Consider the following 19,059-nt stretch of genomic DNA (forward strand, 5'->3'; position numbering starts at 1 on the left):
CAATGACTGCTTGCGCATGCATATTTTATCATTACATGTATCTTAGACTTAATAACGGCCGTACCTTTTAATTATTTCCAGTAGAACACAGTTCGGTCGGTGCCAAACTGAAGGTGAATGCGAAGTTTTTCGTTAAATCGCATGACCCCGCAAATCCGTACACCGCAGTTAGTTCCGAAACAAATTATTATGCCTCTCTCAGTATGCTTGCAAATACTCTTTCAGAATGGCGCTAAGTCCTCGTTACCTTCTAGCTTTTTTGTCTTTTAGGAACCCCACACCTCCACCAGAGAATGGTGGAAACCTGGCACCTCCACCAAATATGCTACGCGGCTCATTGAACAAGCCAGAATGACACACAGGCAGGTCTGTTGATCGAGCGTTGGGCACCGAGCGTACTATATCTGTTCTCGAGCGAGGCGTTGACGAAGCGCCTGAAGCAGACACATGTCTTCTTCGCTACAAAATTTTCTTTTTATGCGAAAGCAGTATATGACTCACGAAGCGGAAAATCCGTCGACGTTGCCGGAGATAGTAAAAAAAGTTATTCGTCCTCTTCCGCATTATTCGTCCTCTTCTTCCACAGCTGGCTCCGATGCCGCTCATCATGCCAGCGTTCCCATACTGCCCGTCCATTTGCGAAAGCGCTGACGGCACTGGCCCACCGCAAGTCAGTACCGTGATTTCGGTGAGTTCTGTCCTGTGCTCCTATGAACGAATCTTCGACTTCTCAGTCAGTGGTTGCACCCGGCTGCTTTGGGCGTCCGCACAAATACGCGAAAGAGGCCGAGACACGTGATGCGAGATGTGATAGAAGGCTGCGTATCGTAAAACGTTTCGTTTTAAGTAAAACATTCTGTTTCGTAAAACGAGTCGTCATTGGAAGACGTCGCAATGCTTTAGTATTCGTCCACGTGGGGATATTTAAGTGCCCCTGATTTTATTGTTTGCCTCTACAAGATTGTTTCAATAATTAACGCCGAAAGAAAACATCATCTTAGCACAATGATAATAATATTGACCACAGTGGTTTAAATTCAACTAATTAAGTTCGAGGCATTCACGCGCCAACACCTCGATAGGGTTATGAGGAACATTGTTGTCAGGGACTCTGGATTAATTTTTTACTACCTTGGGTTCTCTAAACGTGCACCTAAACTAAGTACACCAGGGGTGTCGCAGTTCACCCCCATTGAGATGCAGCCACCAGGACCGGGATCGAACCCGCGACCTCGAGTTAAGCAGCGCGCCTGCACAGCCACTGTGCTACTTCGGTGTTTACATGATGGTATCTGTTGGCATGCGGCTTGAAATGGGGTGGCGCCAAATACCCACTTAACCTCCTTAGACTATTCATGTTTTCCTACATCTATTGAAGTCTAGCATTTTGCCCATTTCTAATTTATATTGATTGTCTTCACTAAAATTTCGTCTCAATATTGTACATCTGCTTATGAACGGTCAGCAGTGCCACATAACCTGAACATTAGATGCTACTTGTTCATCGGCATCATCTATCCTGTTCACGGTTATTGCAGGATAGGGACCTCTCTGAGGGATTTCAAATTATCCCTGCTTTGCGTCAACCGCCTTCGCAGTATGCCTGCGAATTATCCAGTATGATGAAACCGCCAAATCATGGACCGTTCGCAGGTGCTTACGTTCACTTTGCACCCATTCTGTTGCTGCAATGTAAGCCCAGTTCACCGTGTTACATGACTTGGCACACCTAAACTTATTCTCAAGAGAAATATCCCCCCCCCCCCCCCCTTAAACGTTCTTCTCAGCTGCTTTGTAATCCATCGTGGCGTCTTTGTCTCTGTTGAGCTTAAGTCTATTACTTTCTTTTCCAATACTACTTCCTCGATGCTTTCCTGGTGATCGTCCAAGTTTAGGCAGCACATGTATAGTATTGGAACAAGTATGGTACTGGCAAACATACTGATCATATATGTTTGCTTTTGAGGATACACGGTTAGCTGCCGTTCACAGTTTGAGAATACAAAGCGTAGTAGCCGTGACAGAATAACGCATAGAAGAATGTCGCACTGAGCCATGTGTAAAAAGCAGCACGTGAAGATTTTATCTGTAAAGTTTTTCACGATAGTGTGCACATCAAATATGTCGATTACGTAGCATTGAACAAGGGTGAGTTTAACTCTACGGGAATGCCGAATCTGGCGCCGGCTAAAGCAATGCGCTTCAAGCTGGTGCACGGCCACTGGCCGAATAGATAAAACCGACCGCAGCTGTAGGCGGCACTACTAACATTCTCTGTTTGACTTCGTCTATTTTGTACGGAACGCTTCTCAGAAGATTGCAGCTGAGTCTCTCTAACCTTTCTTTTTATTCTCTTAGGTTGGAAACACAGCTTTCGGCCTTTCCGTTAGGTGACTGAGAAAGAAATCGAAAAGACTGCACAAAAGGAAGGCTAGAGGGAGGGGGAGGGGAGGAGACACGCTTCTCTGTGACTACGGCTAGGTTATCAAGTCTGGGAAGCAAAACAAACAAATGAAACGGTTATAGTTAAGGCGACGCACGTCCGTGACATGGCACTATGGCCCAGCAGCAGTATAATATTGCGCAGTCGGCGTTTTCTTACGATCGCCCGCACCGGGAGCTGCATTTTATTAGCAACTACTCAAGTCTATACTTCGTTATTGCACAATGGGATCTGTAACCAGTGATGGCTTACTTATTTTAAGTGTTTTCTTTTGCCTGTGTCTCCGTCTTAGGCTAGCCTCCCATGGTTTTATTATGTTTGCCCACTACTGTTTAACGTGTAGAATGTATGGTTACTGTGGAATGATTACTCAATGATTCCTTTTCCAGATGTTGGTCTAGGGCAGTGGTTAGAGTGACGAAAACCTTCATTCATCACACCTCGTCGGCGCCCATTGAGTTTATTGCACGTAGAAACAGGGCAGCTGGAGCGGCACACTGCGAACGTTTCCTGTGCTGTAGCAAAGACAGTTGCGCAATGTCTGAGAAGGGAGCGCTGCTTCAAGAAGTCATTGCTTTCCACGCATTCCGGAACTACCGGACAAGCATCGCCAATGCACTGAAGGCTAATGTATAACCAAAACAAGGCACTGTTGTTATTGCTTTCGAGTAGATGATCATTTCTATGGCCTGCCAGTAATTCCTTGGCAGAATTGTAACGGGAGAATAATTCTCACTTCACACACCTGCGCAGCAAGAACGGATAAAAAAAGGGTATCTGTGCATTTTTACACTTACATTGCTTTCTGCATTAGACGATTTACCGAAGTCAAGTCGCATGGTTGGTGACGATGCAAGCAGTGCGTTAATAAGTAGACTCATTTATGCGTGTGACCTCGATTCTGTGGCTGCAAGCAAAGCTCCCTGAGAGGTAGGGCGGGCTTGCATCTGTTCAAGGCATCCGCTCTTTTCACGCCGTGCAGAAGCTTGATAATTCACTGGCACGATTGCCATTACGTGATCTACGACGCGCACTTATCTTTTTACAAATCACTAACCTGGTGAAAGGACATTTAAAGAACCGCCCATCATCAAAAATAATTCGTAATTTGGCACATCATTGATGGCCTGCTGCGTTAAACTCCATGAGTTTTGTTAGTTTCAAAGGGGCCCTTTACTTCGTAGAGTCGCCCAGCACCGAAGCGCCCATTTCATGCCGTGCGTTAGCTGCGCGTTTGTTACCCGATAGAAAGAAGAAAAAACAAAACGAAATTGTATTGAGGTGATGGAAAATTGCCTACCATGGTGCCTATGCTTTCTGAGATTCCAGGAGTGATTACAAGCTGGTTACCGTGCAGTTCGAAATTAAAACACTGACTTCCGTCGACGTCATGCTTGAAGTAGGACAAAAATGCGTTCCACGCGGTTTTTGCCAAGTGGTCTTGCATTCTTACTTGGCTACCTTAGCGCAAAGTGGGGAACAGACACCGACAGTGCTCGTTCTTGAACCTTTTTTTTATCTGCGTCTGTCCGCTTATAGACGCTATGCTGACGTATAGGCGTTCAAATGAACCCGACGAAAACTAGTCCAGCCCGCTTGTCGGGCTGAGACTTGCCTGTCACGCTCAATGCAAATGGTTGCCAGTCGGCCGGAGCATGAGCCAAGTCAGGCGGAGCCAGCCCGATTGCACGACGTAGGTTGGCACAGCCCGGTCCACTTGAAGCGCACTCGTAGATGCGCTAGGGTCGGTGGTGCGCTGCCAGCAGGCGATTAACCGGACGTATTGTCTCATCTCTGGCCTCGACGCAGGCTGTCGCAAATATACCTACTCGTCAAATACGAGTTTATCTAAAGGATGTGGAGTCGGGTTGTCTCAGTCCGCGTTCTGATTCGATCCTCTCCTATGGGGTTCATGTAAAAGTAGTCATAGTCACTGGTTTGACAAAGGTGGTAAGAAAATTTATGATCTGAGTGGCTTTCTTATGGGTCCCGAAAACCACGCATAAGTTTCCCGACGTTCAAAAGAAAACCGTATGAGCGAACATTAGTAGGCGAAAAGCGTTGCCTAGTGAAGCATATGCCTATGCAAAATTCAGATTAAATGTAGGGCGCACCGTACTCTAACCTAAGTTTAGCAGAAATGTTTGTCTAAGCTAGGCGGGCCGATGATTCAGCGCGCTGAACGGTGGGAAATGAAGTGACGCAAGGCCCATCATCTCGTCGTGGACTACCTGGCAGAAAAGTTTACTGACGCCGCCAAACTTCTAAACGATGCAGGTGGCCGAAACGACATCACGGCTCCCGCCAGGCTTTACAAATAAACTGTATGACGACTTTTTTCTTAGCTTTACTAAAAGGGAGATATGAACCGCAGACGAAAAGTGCCAATCCCTTACTGCATGGTGTTGTTTTTATTACATTGGTGTAATCGAGAGTTCGACGGAAGCCCGCCTGGTCGGGATGAAACATCATAAAGGAACCGAACAAATAAAGCTTTATAAGCAAGCCGTTTCGGCTTCCATACGGAAGCCTTGTTCGCAATTAGGCACAAACGGTAGAAGTGCCTGTTTAAGTAGGTTTTAACACGTGACACAAGCACTACGCGTAAGACTGGGGGAGGGTTTCCACGTTTCGATTGAGCGTGTGTACTGTTGACTGTATCTCGAGGCACGCCAGGTAGAGGCGTGACTTCCACATTATTTCCTGGCCGATTACACGAGAATTCATGCAATCTATATTGGGCTTAGTCGTTGGTGCGTGCTCTGTGAAAGCATTTGGCGCCATTCTTATCCGCATGGTTCTCATGCTGGCGCAGCCGCTGTTTAAGGTTGCCCGTCTTTCCTAGGTAGATGCAATCGCAATTGGCACAGGGTATCTTGTACACAACGCCACAAAAGGCTTCCTTGGACAGCTTATCCTTTCCCATAAACGAGTGCGTGCCTTAGTCTGCGCACAGAAACGTCAGCGACCTCAACGCCATATTCACGCAGCAGGCGTGAGAAGGTCTCACCTATTCCGGGCGCGTAAGGAATGGCAACTCGTTTCTTCGTATGGGCACTGACAGGCTGGAAAGGGTTGAACAAACGGCGTTCCACAGCATTCATGAACGCAGGGGGGTGACCACTCGCCGAAAGATACTTCCGGATTGTCTGCACATCGGAATTCAGGAATTCAGGTTTCGTGCGAATGCGGCTTGCATGGCCCAACAAGGAGGACCTCTTGTGAGCGTAAGAGTGATTCGGCATGAAGTTCAGGTACTGGTCAGTGTGTGAACTTTTCCTGAAAATGTTGAAAGAAAGCACAGCTTTGCTACTTTTGAATAACGCAAAAAAAAAAGACAGCAGTTCCTGGTCTCCCTCTATCCCAACCGTGAACTGAATAGAATCCGCTTGATGGTTTAGATGGGTGGCCAAAGTTTCCAAAGCACAACGCTTTATCACGCAAAAACAGTCAGCAACGTATCGTAGACGAAGTCTTGGTGTTGGAATGAAGGAAGCGAGCGAACGACTTTCCAGCCACTCCGTCGTCGGATTCGCAGTGGACACCGAGACAGAGGCACCCATTGATGTGCCGTGGACTTGCTTGTAGATGGCCTTATCAAAACAGAAGCAAATGTTGCTCAGGCAGAAACTGAGGAGGCTCTTCAAGTCGGGGACATCAAATGGCGACCTTTCCGGTAGAGCCGGATCGGCGTCGAGAGCAGCAGCACGTGGCACCCCACGGCCATATCAGTGGAAATAGAAGTAAACAAAGAGAACGTGAAACCAAAGCATCATCTCGCCGTCGTCGAGGACCAGATCGCGAACTTTTTCAACAAAATTGGTGAAGTTGCTCTCATGCGTGACGACTTTTCCAACGAGAGGGGACAAAATTCTGTGCAAGCCGGATAGCTTGTACAGGGGTGAGCGGGTAATGTCCACTACGGTTGCAGAGGGACGTGCGGTTTATGAACCTTCGGTAAGCCATAAAGCGCAGGGGCCGCGCGATTATAGTGTGGATGCGAGTAATAGAGTGACTTGTGCTCCGGAGAAACAAAGTCGAACGCACATCCACTAGGATGTGTTCAAATTATTACATTGGTGCGCGTTCAGCTGGTAATTACTACATCATGACCATCATCATCTCATCAGCCTATTTTATGTCCACTCCAATTACCCCTGTCTTCATTTACCCCTGTCCTGCGCCAACCGATTCCAATTACCGCCCGCGAATTTCCTAATTTCATCGCCAGACCTAGTCTTCTACCGTCCTCGACTGCGCTTCCCTTCTCTTGGCACCCATTCTGCAACTCTAATGGTCACCGGTTATCTAACCGGCGCAATACATGACCTGCCCAACTCCATTTTTTTCTCCTAATGTGAATTACAATATCGGCTATACATATTTGCTCTCTGATCTATACCGCTCTCTTTCTGTCTCTTAACATTATGCCTAGCATTCTTCGTTCCATCGCTCTTTAAGCGGTCCTTGACTTGTTCTCCAGCTTCTATGTCAGTCTCGAAGTTTCTGCCCCATATGTCAGCATCGGTGAAATGCACTGATTGTACACCTTCCTTTTCAATTATAATGGTAATCTTCTAGTCAGGAGCTGACCATGTCTGCCGTATGCGCTCCAACCCATTTTTATTCTTCTGTGAATTTCCTTCTCATGATCAGGCTTCCCTGTGATCAGGCTTCCCTGTGATTAGTTGACATCTGTGAGCCTGTTCAGTCTGTGAAGGAGTACGTAAACGTTCTCCTTCACAAAGTCTAGGGGCTGACTGGCGATCCTGAACTCTTGTTCCTTTGCCAATCTTTTTATTATTATATTCTGCATAATAATCTTCAACCCCACCCTTGCAGTATCTCTGTTAAGGCCCTCAATCACTTGTTGTAACTCGTCAGCAGTGTTGCTGAACTGGACAACGTCTTCCGCAAACTGAAGGTTGCTGAGATATTAGCCGTTGATCCTCACTCATAAGCCTTGCCAGTTTATTAGCGTGAATACTTCTTCCAAGACCGCAGTGAATAGCATTGGAGAGATTGTGTATCCTTGTCTGACCCCTTTCTTTATAGGTATTTTCCTACTTCTCTTCTGTAGAATTAAGGTAGCTGTGGAATCTCTGTAGATATTTTCCAAAATATTTACGTAAGCGGCCTGTACTCCTTGATTACGTAATGTCTCTGTGACTGCTGGTATCTCTACTCAATCAAATGCCTTTTCGTAATCTATGAAAGCCATATAGAGACGCTGATTGTACTCTGCTGATTTCTCGATTATCTGATTAATGACATCGATGTGGTCCGTTGTAGAGTATCCCTAACTGAAGCCAGCCTGTTCCCTTGGTTGACTAAAGTCCAGTGTTGCCATTCTTCTATTGGAAAATATCTTGGTGAATATTTTATATAATACTGGGAGTAAGCTAATGGGCCTATAATTTTTCAAATAACGAATAGAAAACTAATAGATGCAATTGAAGATTGTAAGTTGCAATTACGTCTCCCTTTTTGTGGATTAGTATGTTTGCGTTCTTCCAGTTCTCTGGGACCCTTGAAGTCGATAGACACTTCGTATAGTGAGCGCCAGCTGTCAGTCGAAACGAAGCGTTTGAGGCTGCAGATACGAGTGTCGTAGACAAGTAGCAATTATGAAAGAAAGGCTACAAGTACTTTCTTTTCAGTCTACTGTGGAGCCGAACTGATTCGTCGTTAAGGAATGAAAAACGCTTATTCAAAACCGACTACCGAACTTCGTGTGAAGCTGAAAGGAAGCGTAACTCAATTTTGATTCAGGTATTCAATGTTACCTCTTGATTGACTTGCATTAAGTAGTTCTTGCATATCTACCAAGTAAATCGTTCAAATTGAACAAAATTATTTTAAATATTGAATTCTATCAGCGTGTTAGTTCATTGACAATTGATACTAAAGTAAAATTTGTGCAGTCGAAAGCACTCGGGAATAAAATTGTGTTTAATATAATTTGCGTTTCTGTTACAGTTGGTGCGAGGGATCAAGTTTAGGGTGCACTTAAAGAAGCATATGTGATATAACTGAGCGTAATCTACGAATGAGTGCCTCTCGCCCATATTTCTCGTCCAAGTTCGTCATGCTGCACAAATGCCTGCTTGTTACGGAGCGCAAGGTATGATGATAGGGCTACATAAGGAAAATGTTATGTTTTTACCTTGAGCCAACCATCTACTTAGATTTCTCAATTTAGTTAAAAGCACATATTAACTCAGATTACAGCAGAGTGCTTTCGACTGAACAAATTTTACTTTAGTATCAATTGTCAATGAAATAGCACGCTAACAGACTTCAATATTTAAAATAATTTTGCTCACTTTCAACGAAGTCCTTGATAAGTGTGCAAGAACTACTTCGCGCAAGTCAATCAAGAGGCAACAAAGAATACCTGAATCAATATTATCGCGTTACTCTTCCTTTCGAGTTCACAGGAAGTTTGGTAGTCCATCTTGAATAAGGGTTTTTCATTCCTTAATGACGAATCGGTTCGGCTCAACAGCAGAATGAAAAGAAAGTACTTTCATAATTGTTACTTGTCTGCAACACTCGTATGTGCAGCCTTAGACGCTTCATGTCGTCTCACAACAAAGTTCTCGGGGTGCAGTCGTATTCTTGTGACATTCTCGCCATACATTAGGATGGAGAGATTGGAATGCGTCCTCGACTTGCAGAAGGCATTGCGCCAAGACAATGTGCTTCTCTGATTTTAATCGGGACGATTGTTTTCCCGAATATTATAGTTCGACGAAATATAAGCGCACAGGGAGACACACACGAACAGCCGAGAAAGACACAGGACAGGCGCTAACTCACAAGTGTTTATTTACAGCCACGCTAGCAAATATATGCGAAAAGGTTGGCATGCGCAGTGTATAACAACGGCGGAGAAACATCGTATCATGGCAACAGAAAATATTAAAACCACGACGCCCCTTTAAGAAACTCGATTTCTGCCCTGTAAAGCTTCACAGACGTATCGCTCACAAATTTATCTCCCCTTTTCCTGATATAAAAGGCGTTCAACAATTCACGCGCAGTCTGCAGTCTTATCGCGATCTTTGCCTAGGATTCTTATGTCACCCAGTAGCGGTTTACACAGTTGGCGGAATGATCAGCCAAATTTGTCCCACCTCCCCTGATAGCCCTCAAATGATCCCCTGCCCGGTCATTAATGCAGCGCCCAGTCTGGCCTATGTAAGGCATCCCACAGGTCAACGGGATCTCGTACACGACCCCCGTACAGCAGTTTACAAACTGCTTGGCATGCTTTTTTTCTGCAGTCGCTTGGATTTCCGTCACGCGAAATGCGTGAGCACAGCTGGGCGAGCTTCTTCGGAGCAGAGAACACCACAGGCATGCCATGTCGGTTCGCCACTTTCTTCACGTGGTGGGCCACCTTGTGAAAATACGGAACCACAACAGGTTTGACCGGGTTCTTCTCCCCTACGGTCTCCTTCCCAAACATGGCTTGCTTGGTTTTTCGTAAAACGGCTTCCGTCATAGACACGATGACCGCGCAAGGGTAACCAGCAGACACTAGCCGGGTTATCTGCTTGTTAAATGCATACTGCACTGCATACGGGCACGGCTTCGTGAGGGCAGACCCCAGGCATTGGTATGCGATGGCTCTCTTCACTGTTTTCGAATGTGCCGACAGGCAAAGTAAAGGTTCCTTCTGTGCCTGCGGACCGTATTCCCAACACACATAACCATTCTGTAATGTTAATTCCTCAAAACTGCAACGAACGCTGAGAAGGCAGTTCGTGAGTAAACACTAAACCTCTCCCATTCGTTTGAAAGGTGTGAATAATGCTCCCCACGGAGTTAGTGTACATCAAAACTTGTAGTTTCTTAAGAATAAACAGATAATCATCGACAAACCTGAAGACCTTTAACACACCCCTGCCACTAAAGCTGCGTTCAAGGGTGCGGTCCACATAGGCTAAAAACACATCCTAAAGAATCGGCGCTATGCAGAATCTAATACACATTCGTTGTCTATGACGATAAAATCTGTTCTCAAAAGAGATAAAGGTAACATTAAGATAAAATTCCAGCACACACATAATATCATTCAGTGTTAGACCATTAGAGTTCTGGAATTCTACAAAACCTCAATATGCTCACGCATTTCGCGTGATGGAAATGCGAGCGGCTGCAGAAAAAAAAAACATGCCAAGCAATATGTTAACTGCTGTGCGTGGGTCGTGTACGAGATCCCGCTGACCTATGGGATGGCTTACATAGACCAGACTGGGCGCTGCATTAATGATCGGGCAGGGGATCATTTGAGGGCTATTAGGGGAGGTGGGACAAATTTGACTGATCATTGCGCCAACTGCACAGCATGTGAACCGCGACTGAGTGGCATAAGAATCCTAGGCCTTTAAAGGTCGCGATCAGACTGCGCGTGTATTATTGAAAGCCTTTTATAACAGGAAAAAGGGAGATACATGTGTGGGCGATAGGTCTGCGAAGCTTCTCAGGGCTGAAAGCGAGTTTCTTGAACGTGTGTTGTGGTTTTAATCATCTGGATTGCCATGTTACTATGTTTCTTTCATTGTTGTTATGCACTGCACATGTCATCCTCTCCGCATATATTTGCTAGCGTGGCTGCAAATAAAATAAATGTGAGTTAGCGCCTACCCTGTGTCTTTCTCAGCTGTTCGTGTGTGTCTTCCTGTGCGCTTATTTTTCGTCGATCTGCAATGCACCATCTAGCCCGTCTGCAGGTGTTGTTAGAATATTATATTCTTATAGTGTTTTTTCTCTCACGCACAAACAAGATCAAATTGCCGCGCAAGCATGAGACGTAGAACTTCTACAACGAGCACCATTCAAACGTACAATTCTGAAGTGCGGCTTTCGTTTGTAATTACCAAGTTCTAGACACAGCCGCCACATGTTGTCCATATAAGGTGTCCATGTCAGAAACTGGACATCACAAACACGGCCAGGTCCAATGTTTCTGTGCACCTTTACCGGGAGCAAATATTCAGACGCACTGACGATACTCCGGAGCTGACTCACCAGAGGAACTCCTTGCAGAAGGCGCAGAAGGTGGGTTGTCGGAAGAACTTCTCGATGAACTTGTGACCCTTGACCTCGAAGACCTTCTGGTGCTTGATGGCACCCCGGCGGCGGGTGATGCCTCCGGCCGCCTTCGGTTCCTCCTCGAGAGGAGTGGCTGCGCAAGCCAACGGGAAGGAGACACGAGGCAAACACTTTCAGGCTAAAGGTGGGACAGCTGGGTTCCATAATGTGGGGTATGCTTAAAGTAATAGCAGGTTGAATGAAGGTAGAAAAGCGGTGCAAATCTTGTCAACTTCCGCGCAACAGTAACCAGCCAGAGTGGTTTAAATTTAACACATCGCCATATTAAATATGACAGAATAGGTTCAGCGAGAGGCCAGCGCCTTGTTTGCGAAAGTTGAGACGGGCGTTTCAACTCGATAAACCAAAGCTGGTAATTTGGACGGCTTTGAGCAGCTGTATTTGTACATGCATGCCTTTTCGCGATGAAGTAACGGGCTCAACTGGTACTACGACACGAATTATGAACCTTAAGTTACAAGATTTTCATTCGGGCAATTTCGTCATGCCGAAAACACCCAAGAAATTTGCAAGTGCCGAAGCTTAGCCGCAGCATAGTTGTCAGTGCCACGGGCTTTAAACTGAACAATACTGCATGGGAATGACTGAGTTCGAGTAGCGCGTTCCCAGGCATTTGTGGACATTGTTCCTTCGGCCATCTGTTGAACTTCACGGCAATGCCGTAGCGTATTTCAGTGGACATGTTCTTTTCTTTTTTTTCACAACACGATATTTCGAAAGACCGCCTGGATTTCAACAACGTTTTGTGAACAACATCGGCAGGGTACTCCATTTTAATAAAATACGCATTTAGGACACTTTGTCATAACTGCGTTAGCGGTGTTCTGGTCTGGACATAAACACTGCAAGACAAGTGTATTCCGCAATATGATGCGAGTTCTGACGATTTTAATGCATAACATTCTTCCCCGAGTGCAGCCACTTTTCTTTTTGCAATGGGGGGGGGGGGGGGGAGGGCGAGCGGATCGCAGAGACAGTGTAGTCTAAAACTAAGTGCCAGAGCGACGACTGGGTAAGTGCACGGGGTAAGTGCATTGGTGCCACCGGGTATATATATGTTCCTAAGGCCACTGGGTACTTGCCACTGAGTGTCAGTTTGCTTTCAGTTTCATATCCTGTCATTACAATCATGCCGTTTAACCTATTAGAAATATAAACACTACATCCTATAATGTCTATTTGAGCATTCACTGTACAACAGTTAGAGTATTTATAGAACTGTTCTCTACAAATCATGAATGCATCGGATTACGTAGCTGTCAGCTACAGGTGAGTCTGCCAATTCTTTTTTATTTTATACTGGTGACTCATAACACGCCCCTGCATATTTAGTGCATCGCAAAGGTTGCAGGATTACTAACACGTCGCGACAAAAAACCACTCAAGTGATGCATTCATGTCTCTCTGCGACCAGTCCATTTATTTCAAATGTGCGCTCGACAAATGAAGTGGCAATAAAATTGAAACGATTTGTGGTCAACAGAGGGTGCGACAATCGCATATCGTGCGCTAGACATGTGTAGCCAGTGGTCTCATTGCAGCGCAAATACTACAGTGCAAAACCAATAGCTTCTGTACACGTCACAAAATGCATATCAGCATTTACGTCTGTGCTCCAACCACAGAACAAATAGTCTGGAGAGAATATGCACGCTGTACGCGCCCTTGTGAACACGTAGTGCCTAGTGCACGACAGTAGGCGCTATTCACACTGTACGTAGTTCAGTCAGTGTTCACAAGATGGCACCTCCGCTCGGTCTCAAAGAGCCGGGAAGTGATTGATACAACCGGGTCCACTGTAGGCATACGTAGCGGTACAAGATAGATATAGAAGTTACGAGAAAGAGAAAAAGATTAAGGAGTTGTATACAAAAATGCTAGGATGAAAAGCGTGCATAGCATGCCTGACTAATTCATGCAGGCTAGGTGACTATTTGTCACCGCCCGTTTCAAAGGGGATGCCAATAAATCATCATCACCATCATCATAATCACCACCACCACCACTACCATCACGGGCGATAGTGATAGAGTGCAAATTGGTATCGAGTTGCGTTGTACATGAATTTTATTTTTACTGCATGTTAGAGGGATGCTATACGAATAGGAAGGTGCTGGTAATCACGAATCAGTTGTTACGCTACGTCACTTGGTGAGATCAAGCGTCACCGCATACTTCGTGACACCAGCAATATATCAGTGAGGAGACCTTGCCACTGTCAGACTACTCTTTAAGAACGAGATTATTTCTTAATTGGATCCTTCAAACGAGGTCCGCGACGACAGTTTTTTGTATTGCTGAAAATGAGTAAATCGCTAGGGGAAGTAGTTTCTAATGACAAGCAAGAAGGAATCGAGAAGCCTCAGTTACAAGGAGAATCTTGTGAAATAGGCTTACATAAGAATGATCATCAAGCAGGTGACGATGCTGATTAGCTGCTGTTCAAATTCACCTGACGTTGTGTTCCTTTATTCTTTTCCGAAGCTTTTTTTTTTGTAAATAAATATGTGTGCGTACCTTCCCCCTCACGGAAGCGGCGAACTTGGACGTTGAGTTTGCCGCTGGGTCGGAGCTTGAGCTGCAACAGAAATAGCCAGGGGAGAGAGTAAAGGGCGAGAGACTCGGTAGGGAGACACACGGACTCGCATCGCCACCGTGTGGTAGCTTCAGGAACAATATGATCAAATCGTTCGTCTCTGTTAGCTTTGAAAGCCCAAATGGAGTAACTTCGCAAACACTACACAACGTATGCAGTGCTTCTCGTGGAGAACCTTGCCAGAAACACACTATAACTAAGACGTAGAAACACGTATACCAGGTTGCAATATCGTTTCAGATCGCAATTTGCCTATCAGAGGAGAAGGATATTTCAGCGAGATGCTGAGCCAGTGATTAATTGGGGATAGACGTTCTGACGAACTAACTTTCTCTCAAACACACAGAGAATTGTGGCTTTTCTTTATAATCATTACAATTTACTGAATACTAGACACATGAAAGGCAGTCGAATTTTGTTAGCGACATCTCGGGGTGATCTGTTCAACCACAGTTCGTCGGAAGCGTTTCCGTGTTGCATAAATGTGCTCGCTTAAGATGATAATCCATTCAGGAAGATTATCTTCCTGTCGACGCCATTTATGCAAGCAGCTACGTATAAAATAGTGACCACCATGCGCATGACCTCTGAAGTCATGCGCATGGTAAAGGAACTTCTTATGAAAAGGAAAATTGTCGTATAAATGATAACAGCACGGAGTTGAAAAAGTAACCAAGACAGGTTCCCCCCACCCACCCCGCAGAAAAATAAAGGTATTGCGTTGAAAGAAAGGTGCTTCCTAGTTCGGGCATCAAAACTCAGACCGAGGCCTGAGGTGGTCAGTCTACACTGTGAGCTAACCAGGAGAGTAGCAGATAGGAGAGCAAGGGCGAATTGCACGACAGCATGAAGCACAGGAGCAAGAACCGTATTATTTATACTTACTAAAGGGAAATCAGACATCCACCCGTTCGTAGCAATTGCTACAAACGAAACCCATACGGGTTCCTCGAAAGAAACGCCTCAAAGTTGAAGAAAAATTCGTCCTGATCCGGGACTCGAACCCTGCACCACTGCCTTTCCGGGGCAGCCGCTCTACCATCTGAGCTAACCAGGCAGCTAGCAGATGGCAGGGCGAAGTCGCATTTGTCGACAACACGAAGCAAAGACAAGTGTTTGACGTAGTAGTTCTGCGGAAACCCGCAAGGTGGAGAGAAGTAATTACTAAGGGGAAATCAGACATCCACCCGTTCGTAGCAATTACTACAAAGGAAACCCATACCCATACTGCAGCCTGTTAACCTGCAGGTTAGTTCTGATGGTACAGCCACCACCCTACGAAGGCGTTCGTCCGAGGTTCCACCTCCCCACAAGACGATTTTCCTTCAGCCGCAAGGCTTTCATTCTACGTGTTCGGCCTTCTTTTGTACCTTCGAGCTACTCTCAAGTGGAAGATAATTTTACTTTTGTGGCAATAATAGTTTTGCGTCCTATGCTTGAACTCTCTATCAGAAGGCGTAACGTCTACAGTGTCCTTTATTCAGGTACACCATGAACAACTACGCATAAGCGCTGTCGGCCCAATTTCATTTCCTAGGCGTTATCAAGGAATCCGTGGGCAACCGGAGACATTGAAACCGATGTTTTGACTTGAACAATAATATGAATTGGTACGATAACTCCTACAATCCACGCAAAAAAAGAAATATATGGGAATTATGTTAGATGTTTCAGCGAGGTTACAGGATTGAATTCCAAGCTGATAGGACCTTGTAGTTATATTTCAGCATGTTTCTACAAATACAGTAGGCAAGGTAGACAAGGTCGTTGTTTTAAAATGGTTTTTGAACTATTCATTATTTTATTATCCTGGGACTCCAAATCGCCAGAACAACAAGAAATGAAACCCGACGTCATGCCTTGTAATCTGCAGCTGGCATTAAATATATTGGAAGTCCTCGCACAATGACTCTCTCATTGAACTAAACGGAGGCGTAGGAACCAATACGAATAAACTACTCCAGAAAGAAAGAGACCTAATTTCAAGAAACTAAAGATGAAACAGAAAACAAATATCAAATGGAGATGATACAAAGTGCAGCATACTGACAAATAAAACAAAACAGATTATAATCAAAATTACAAGCGAGAAGCCTCGGTGGAAGGAAAGGAAGAAATGAAAATAATGTATTGAGGAAAAAAAGAACGCATTGGTTCATTGAAAATCAGAGTGAAAAACGGGATGGCAGCAGTGATTGAGAAACAGCACCAAGAAAATAAACAGCCCCCTCGAAACAGAAATGGAATCAAGCACACTCGATGTTGCATTGCATTTAGTAATCGTAGCAAACATCACAGCATCGCAACGCTCAAACACCATTCCACATCAAGAAATTATGAACAATTTGATCTCCTTTAGTACTGGCCATGGAGGCTACATTCCCACTCACACACGCACACGCACACACGCAGGCACACACACATCCACAAAAAAAGAAAGAATGAAATAATTATTTAATTACAAATTATTTATATATTAACAAACTAGCTATGATTCTTTAACCGACCCACAACTGCGACTTTTCTCCAGCGGGTCAAAAGCGTCTTTTCTTTTAAATAAGTTTTACTTGGCCGCTGTAAGACTTTCTTTATCAAACACGCTACTATGAGTGAGCATCCTGAGGTCGAGCTTCGTGCGCTTAGGAATAAGCGTAAAGGCCGCATCTTGCCTATCGTAAGGTGAATACTAATTTTACTTTCCACATGTTGCGTACAACCTGACCTGCAGTAATCTACAATATCTATGAAGATGGCCGCACTGGATGGCTCATTATTGGTTGCGCTATACTTCCGGTTGCTTGTTTAATGAGCGACAACGATAAAACGCTAAATGGCGCATTTCACTCAATCAGGTAGAGAGGTCACAGAATTCACATGCTAACGTGGGGCATCCTTAGCAAAAACAAAAAAAAGTATTTATTCCTATTCCTTGCCGGATCCAGCTATCGTGACACGAAAGCACGCTCACCCATACGTTGACGACGTCTTCGCCGTCGCGACACTTGTCGGCCAGCACTTGGGCGCTTAGCAGCAGATCGGCCAGATGCCGGTTCGGACGATCCATCACCAGGATGTGCATCAGGGAACCTGGACAGGAATGAAAGCGCACATGTCATCTATCTATCTATCTATCTATCTATCTATCTATCTATCTATCTATCTATCTATCTATCTATCTATCTATCTATCTATCTATCTATCTATCTATCTATCTATCTATCTATCTATCTATCTATCTATCTATCTATCTATCTATCTATCTATCTATCTATCTATCTATCTATCTATCTATCTATCTATCTATCTATCTATCTATCTATCTATCTATCTATCTATCTATCTATCTATCTATCTATCTATCTATCTATCTATCTATCTATCTATCTATCTATCTATCTATCTATCTATCTATCTATCTATCTATCTATCTATCTATCTATCTATCTATCTATCTATCTATCTATCTATCTATCTATCTATCTATCTATCTATCTATCTATCTATCTATCTATCTATCTATCTATCTATCTATCTATCCTATCACGCTCCTATCACTATGAAATTGCTAAATTCTTTTATTTAGAGAAAAGGTTTTCCCGCCGCCTCACTCCAAGCTAAGCAGGCTGCAAGCGGTCACGCTCAGACTCTTGCAAACTAACTCCTACCGAAATCCAGCGTCCTTTAACAGCATGTATACTGACATTTACCCGAATTGTTCTTGCGTGGCCTGTGGTGAGGCTGCTACTTTGTCTCACATGTTGTGGGAGTGCGGGTCGTTGGGCCCGAAGTTCACTGAGGAAGAGTGGGACGCGCTGCTGCGAAGTCTCGTCTTTGAGGACCAAATCCTGGCCGTCCAGCGCGCCCGCCATCGGGCCGGCAAGCTAAATATGTCAGTCGCGTCGTGGGATTAACCGGGCGCGCTTGATCGGGTTTTGCTGGACTCAATAAAAGTTTATTCTATCTATCTATCTATCTATCTATCTATCTATCTATCTATCTATCTATCTATCTATCTATCTATCTATCTATCTATCTATCTATCTATCTATCTATCTATCTATCTATCTATCTGTCTGTCTGTCTGTCTGTCTGTCTGTCTGTCTGTCTGTCTGTCTGTCTGTCTGTCTGTCTGTCTGTCTTGTATGTGTGTGTCTGTCTGTCTATCAGTCCATCCGTCTGTCTGCTTGTGTCTGTCTGTCTATCCGTCCGTCCGTCCGTCCGTCCGTCCGTCCGTCCGTCCGTCCGCCTGTCTATGTCTGTCCGTCTGTCTATGTCTGTCCGCCTGTCTGTCTGTCTGTCTGTCTGTCTGTCTGTCTGTCTGTCTGTCTGTCTGTCTGTCTGTCTGTCTGTCTGTCTGTCTGCCTGTCTGTCTGTCTGTCTGTCTGTCTGTCTGTCTGTCTGCGCCCGCTCATTACGCCAACCGAGCGGCCCAAGTTGTCTACCAGCTTGGGCCACCTGGCAGGAGATCGTGATGCCTTCGTGGTCCTTGTATTGTTGTCATACCAGCTTTGTCATCAGACTTTCCCATGCCGTCGTCTTCACGCCATCGTCATCGTACAGTCGCCATGCATTCGTTCTCACACCACCGTCGTGACGCCGTCGTGGTCATTCTATCGTTGTGATTGCACCTTCGTTATCTGACTACCGTTACACAGTCGTCGTCACACCATCATCGTCACACAATTGTCGTCATGCCAGCGTCATGACGCAATCATTTTGCCATCATCATCTATTTAGTGACTTCATTCCATTGTCTCGATACCATCTTTGTCATGCGGTATTCGTCATTCCATCGACACCCTTCCTTGTCGTTCTATCGTAATTAGGCTATCATAATGCAGTTATGATTATGTCACCGCTGTCATGTCACCGTCTTCACAACGTCGTCGACAAACAG

General features: G+C 45.0%; 1 protein-coding gene across 2 annotated transcripts in view; it reads right to left on the reverse strand.

Annotated features, from left to right (window-relative positions):
- The window catches only part of LOC126529608 (putative protein kinase C delta type homolog), a 647,502-nt gene that overhangs the window by 310,620 nt on the left and 317,823 nt on the right, over positions 1–19,059 (reverse strand). For both annotated transcript variants that reach the window (XM_055069906.1, XM_050177127.2), the window contains 3 exons: positions 17,131–17,249; positions 14,084–14,144; positions 11,483–11,639 (listed from right to left, as the gene is read on the reverse strand). In XM_055069906.1, the coding sequence (XP_054925881.1) occupies positions 11,483–11,639; positions 14,084–14,144; positions 17,131–17,249 (337 nt within the window). The remainder of the gene's footprint in view (positions 1–11,482; positions 11,640–14,083; positions 14,145–17,130; positions 17,250–19,059) is intronic.

This window comes from Dermacentor andersoni, chromosome 9 (genome assembly GCF_023375885.2).
Source record: "Dermacentor andersoni chromosome 9, qqDerAnde1_hic_scaffold, whole genome shotgun sequence".
Taxonomy (NCBI): Eukaryota; Metazoa; Arthropoda; class Arachnida; order Ixodida; family Ixodidae; genus Dermacentor; species Dermacentor andersoni.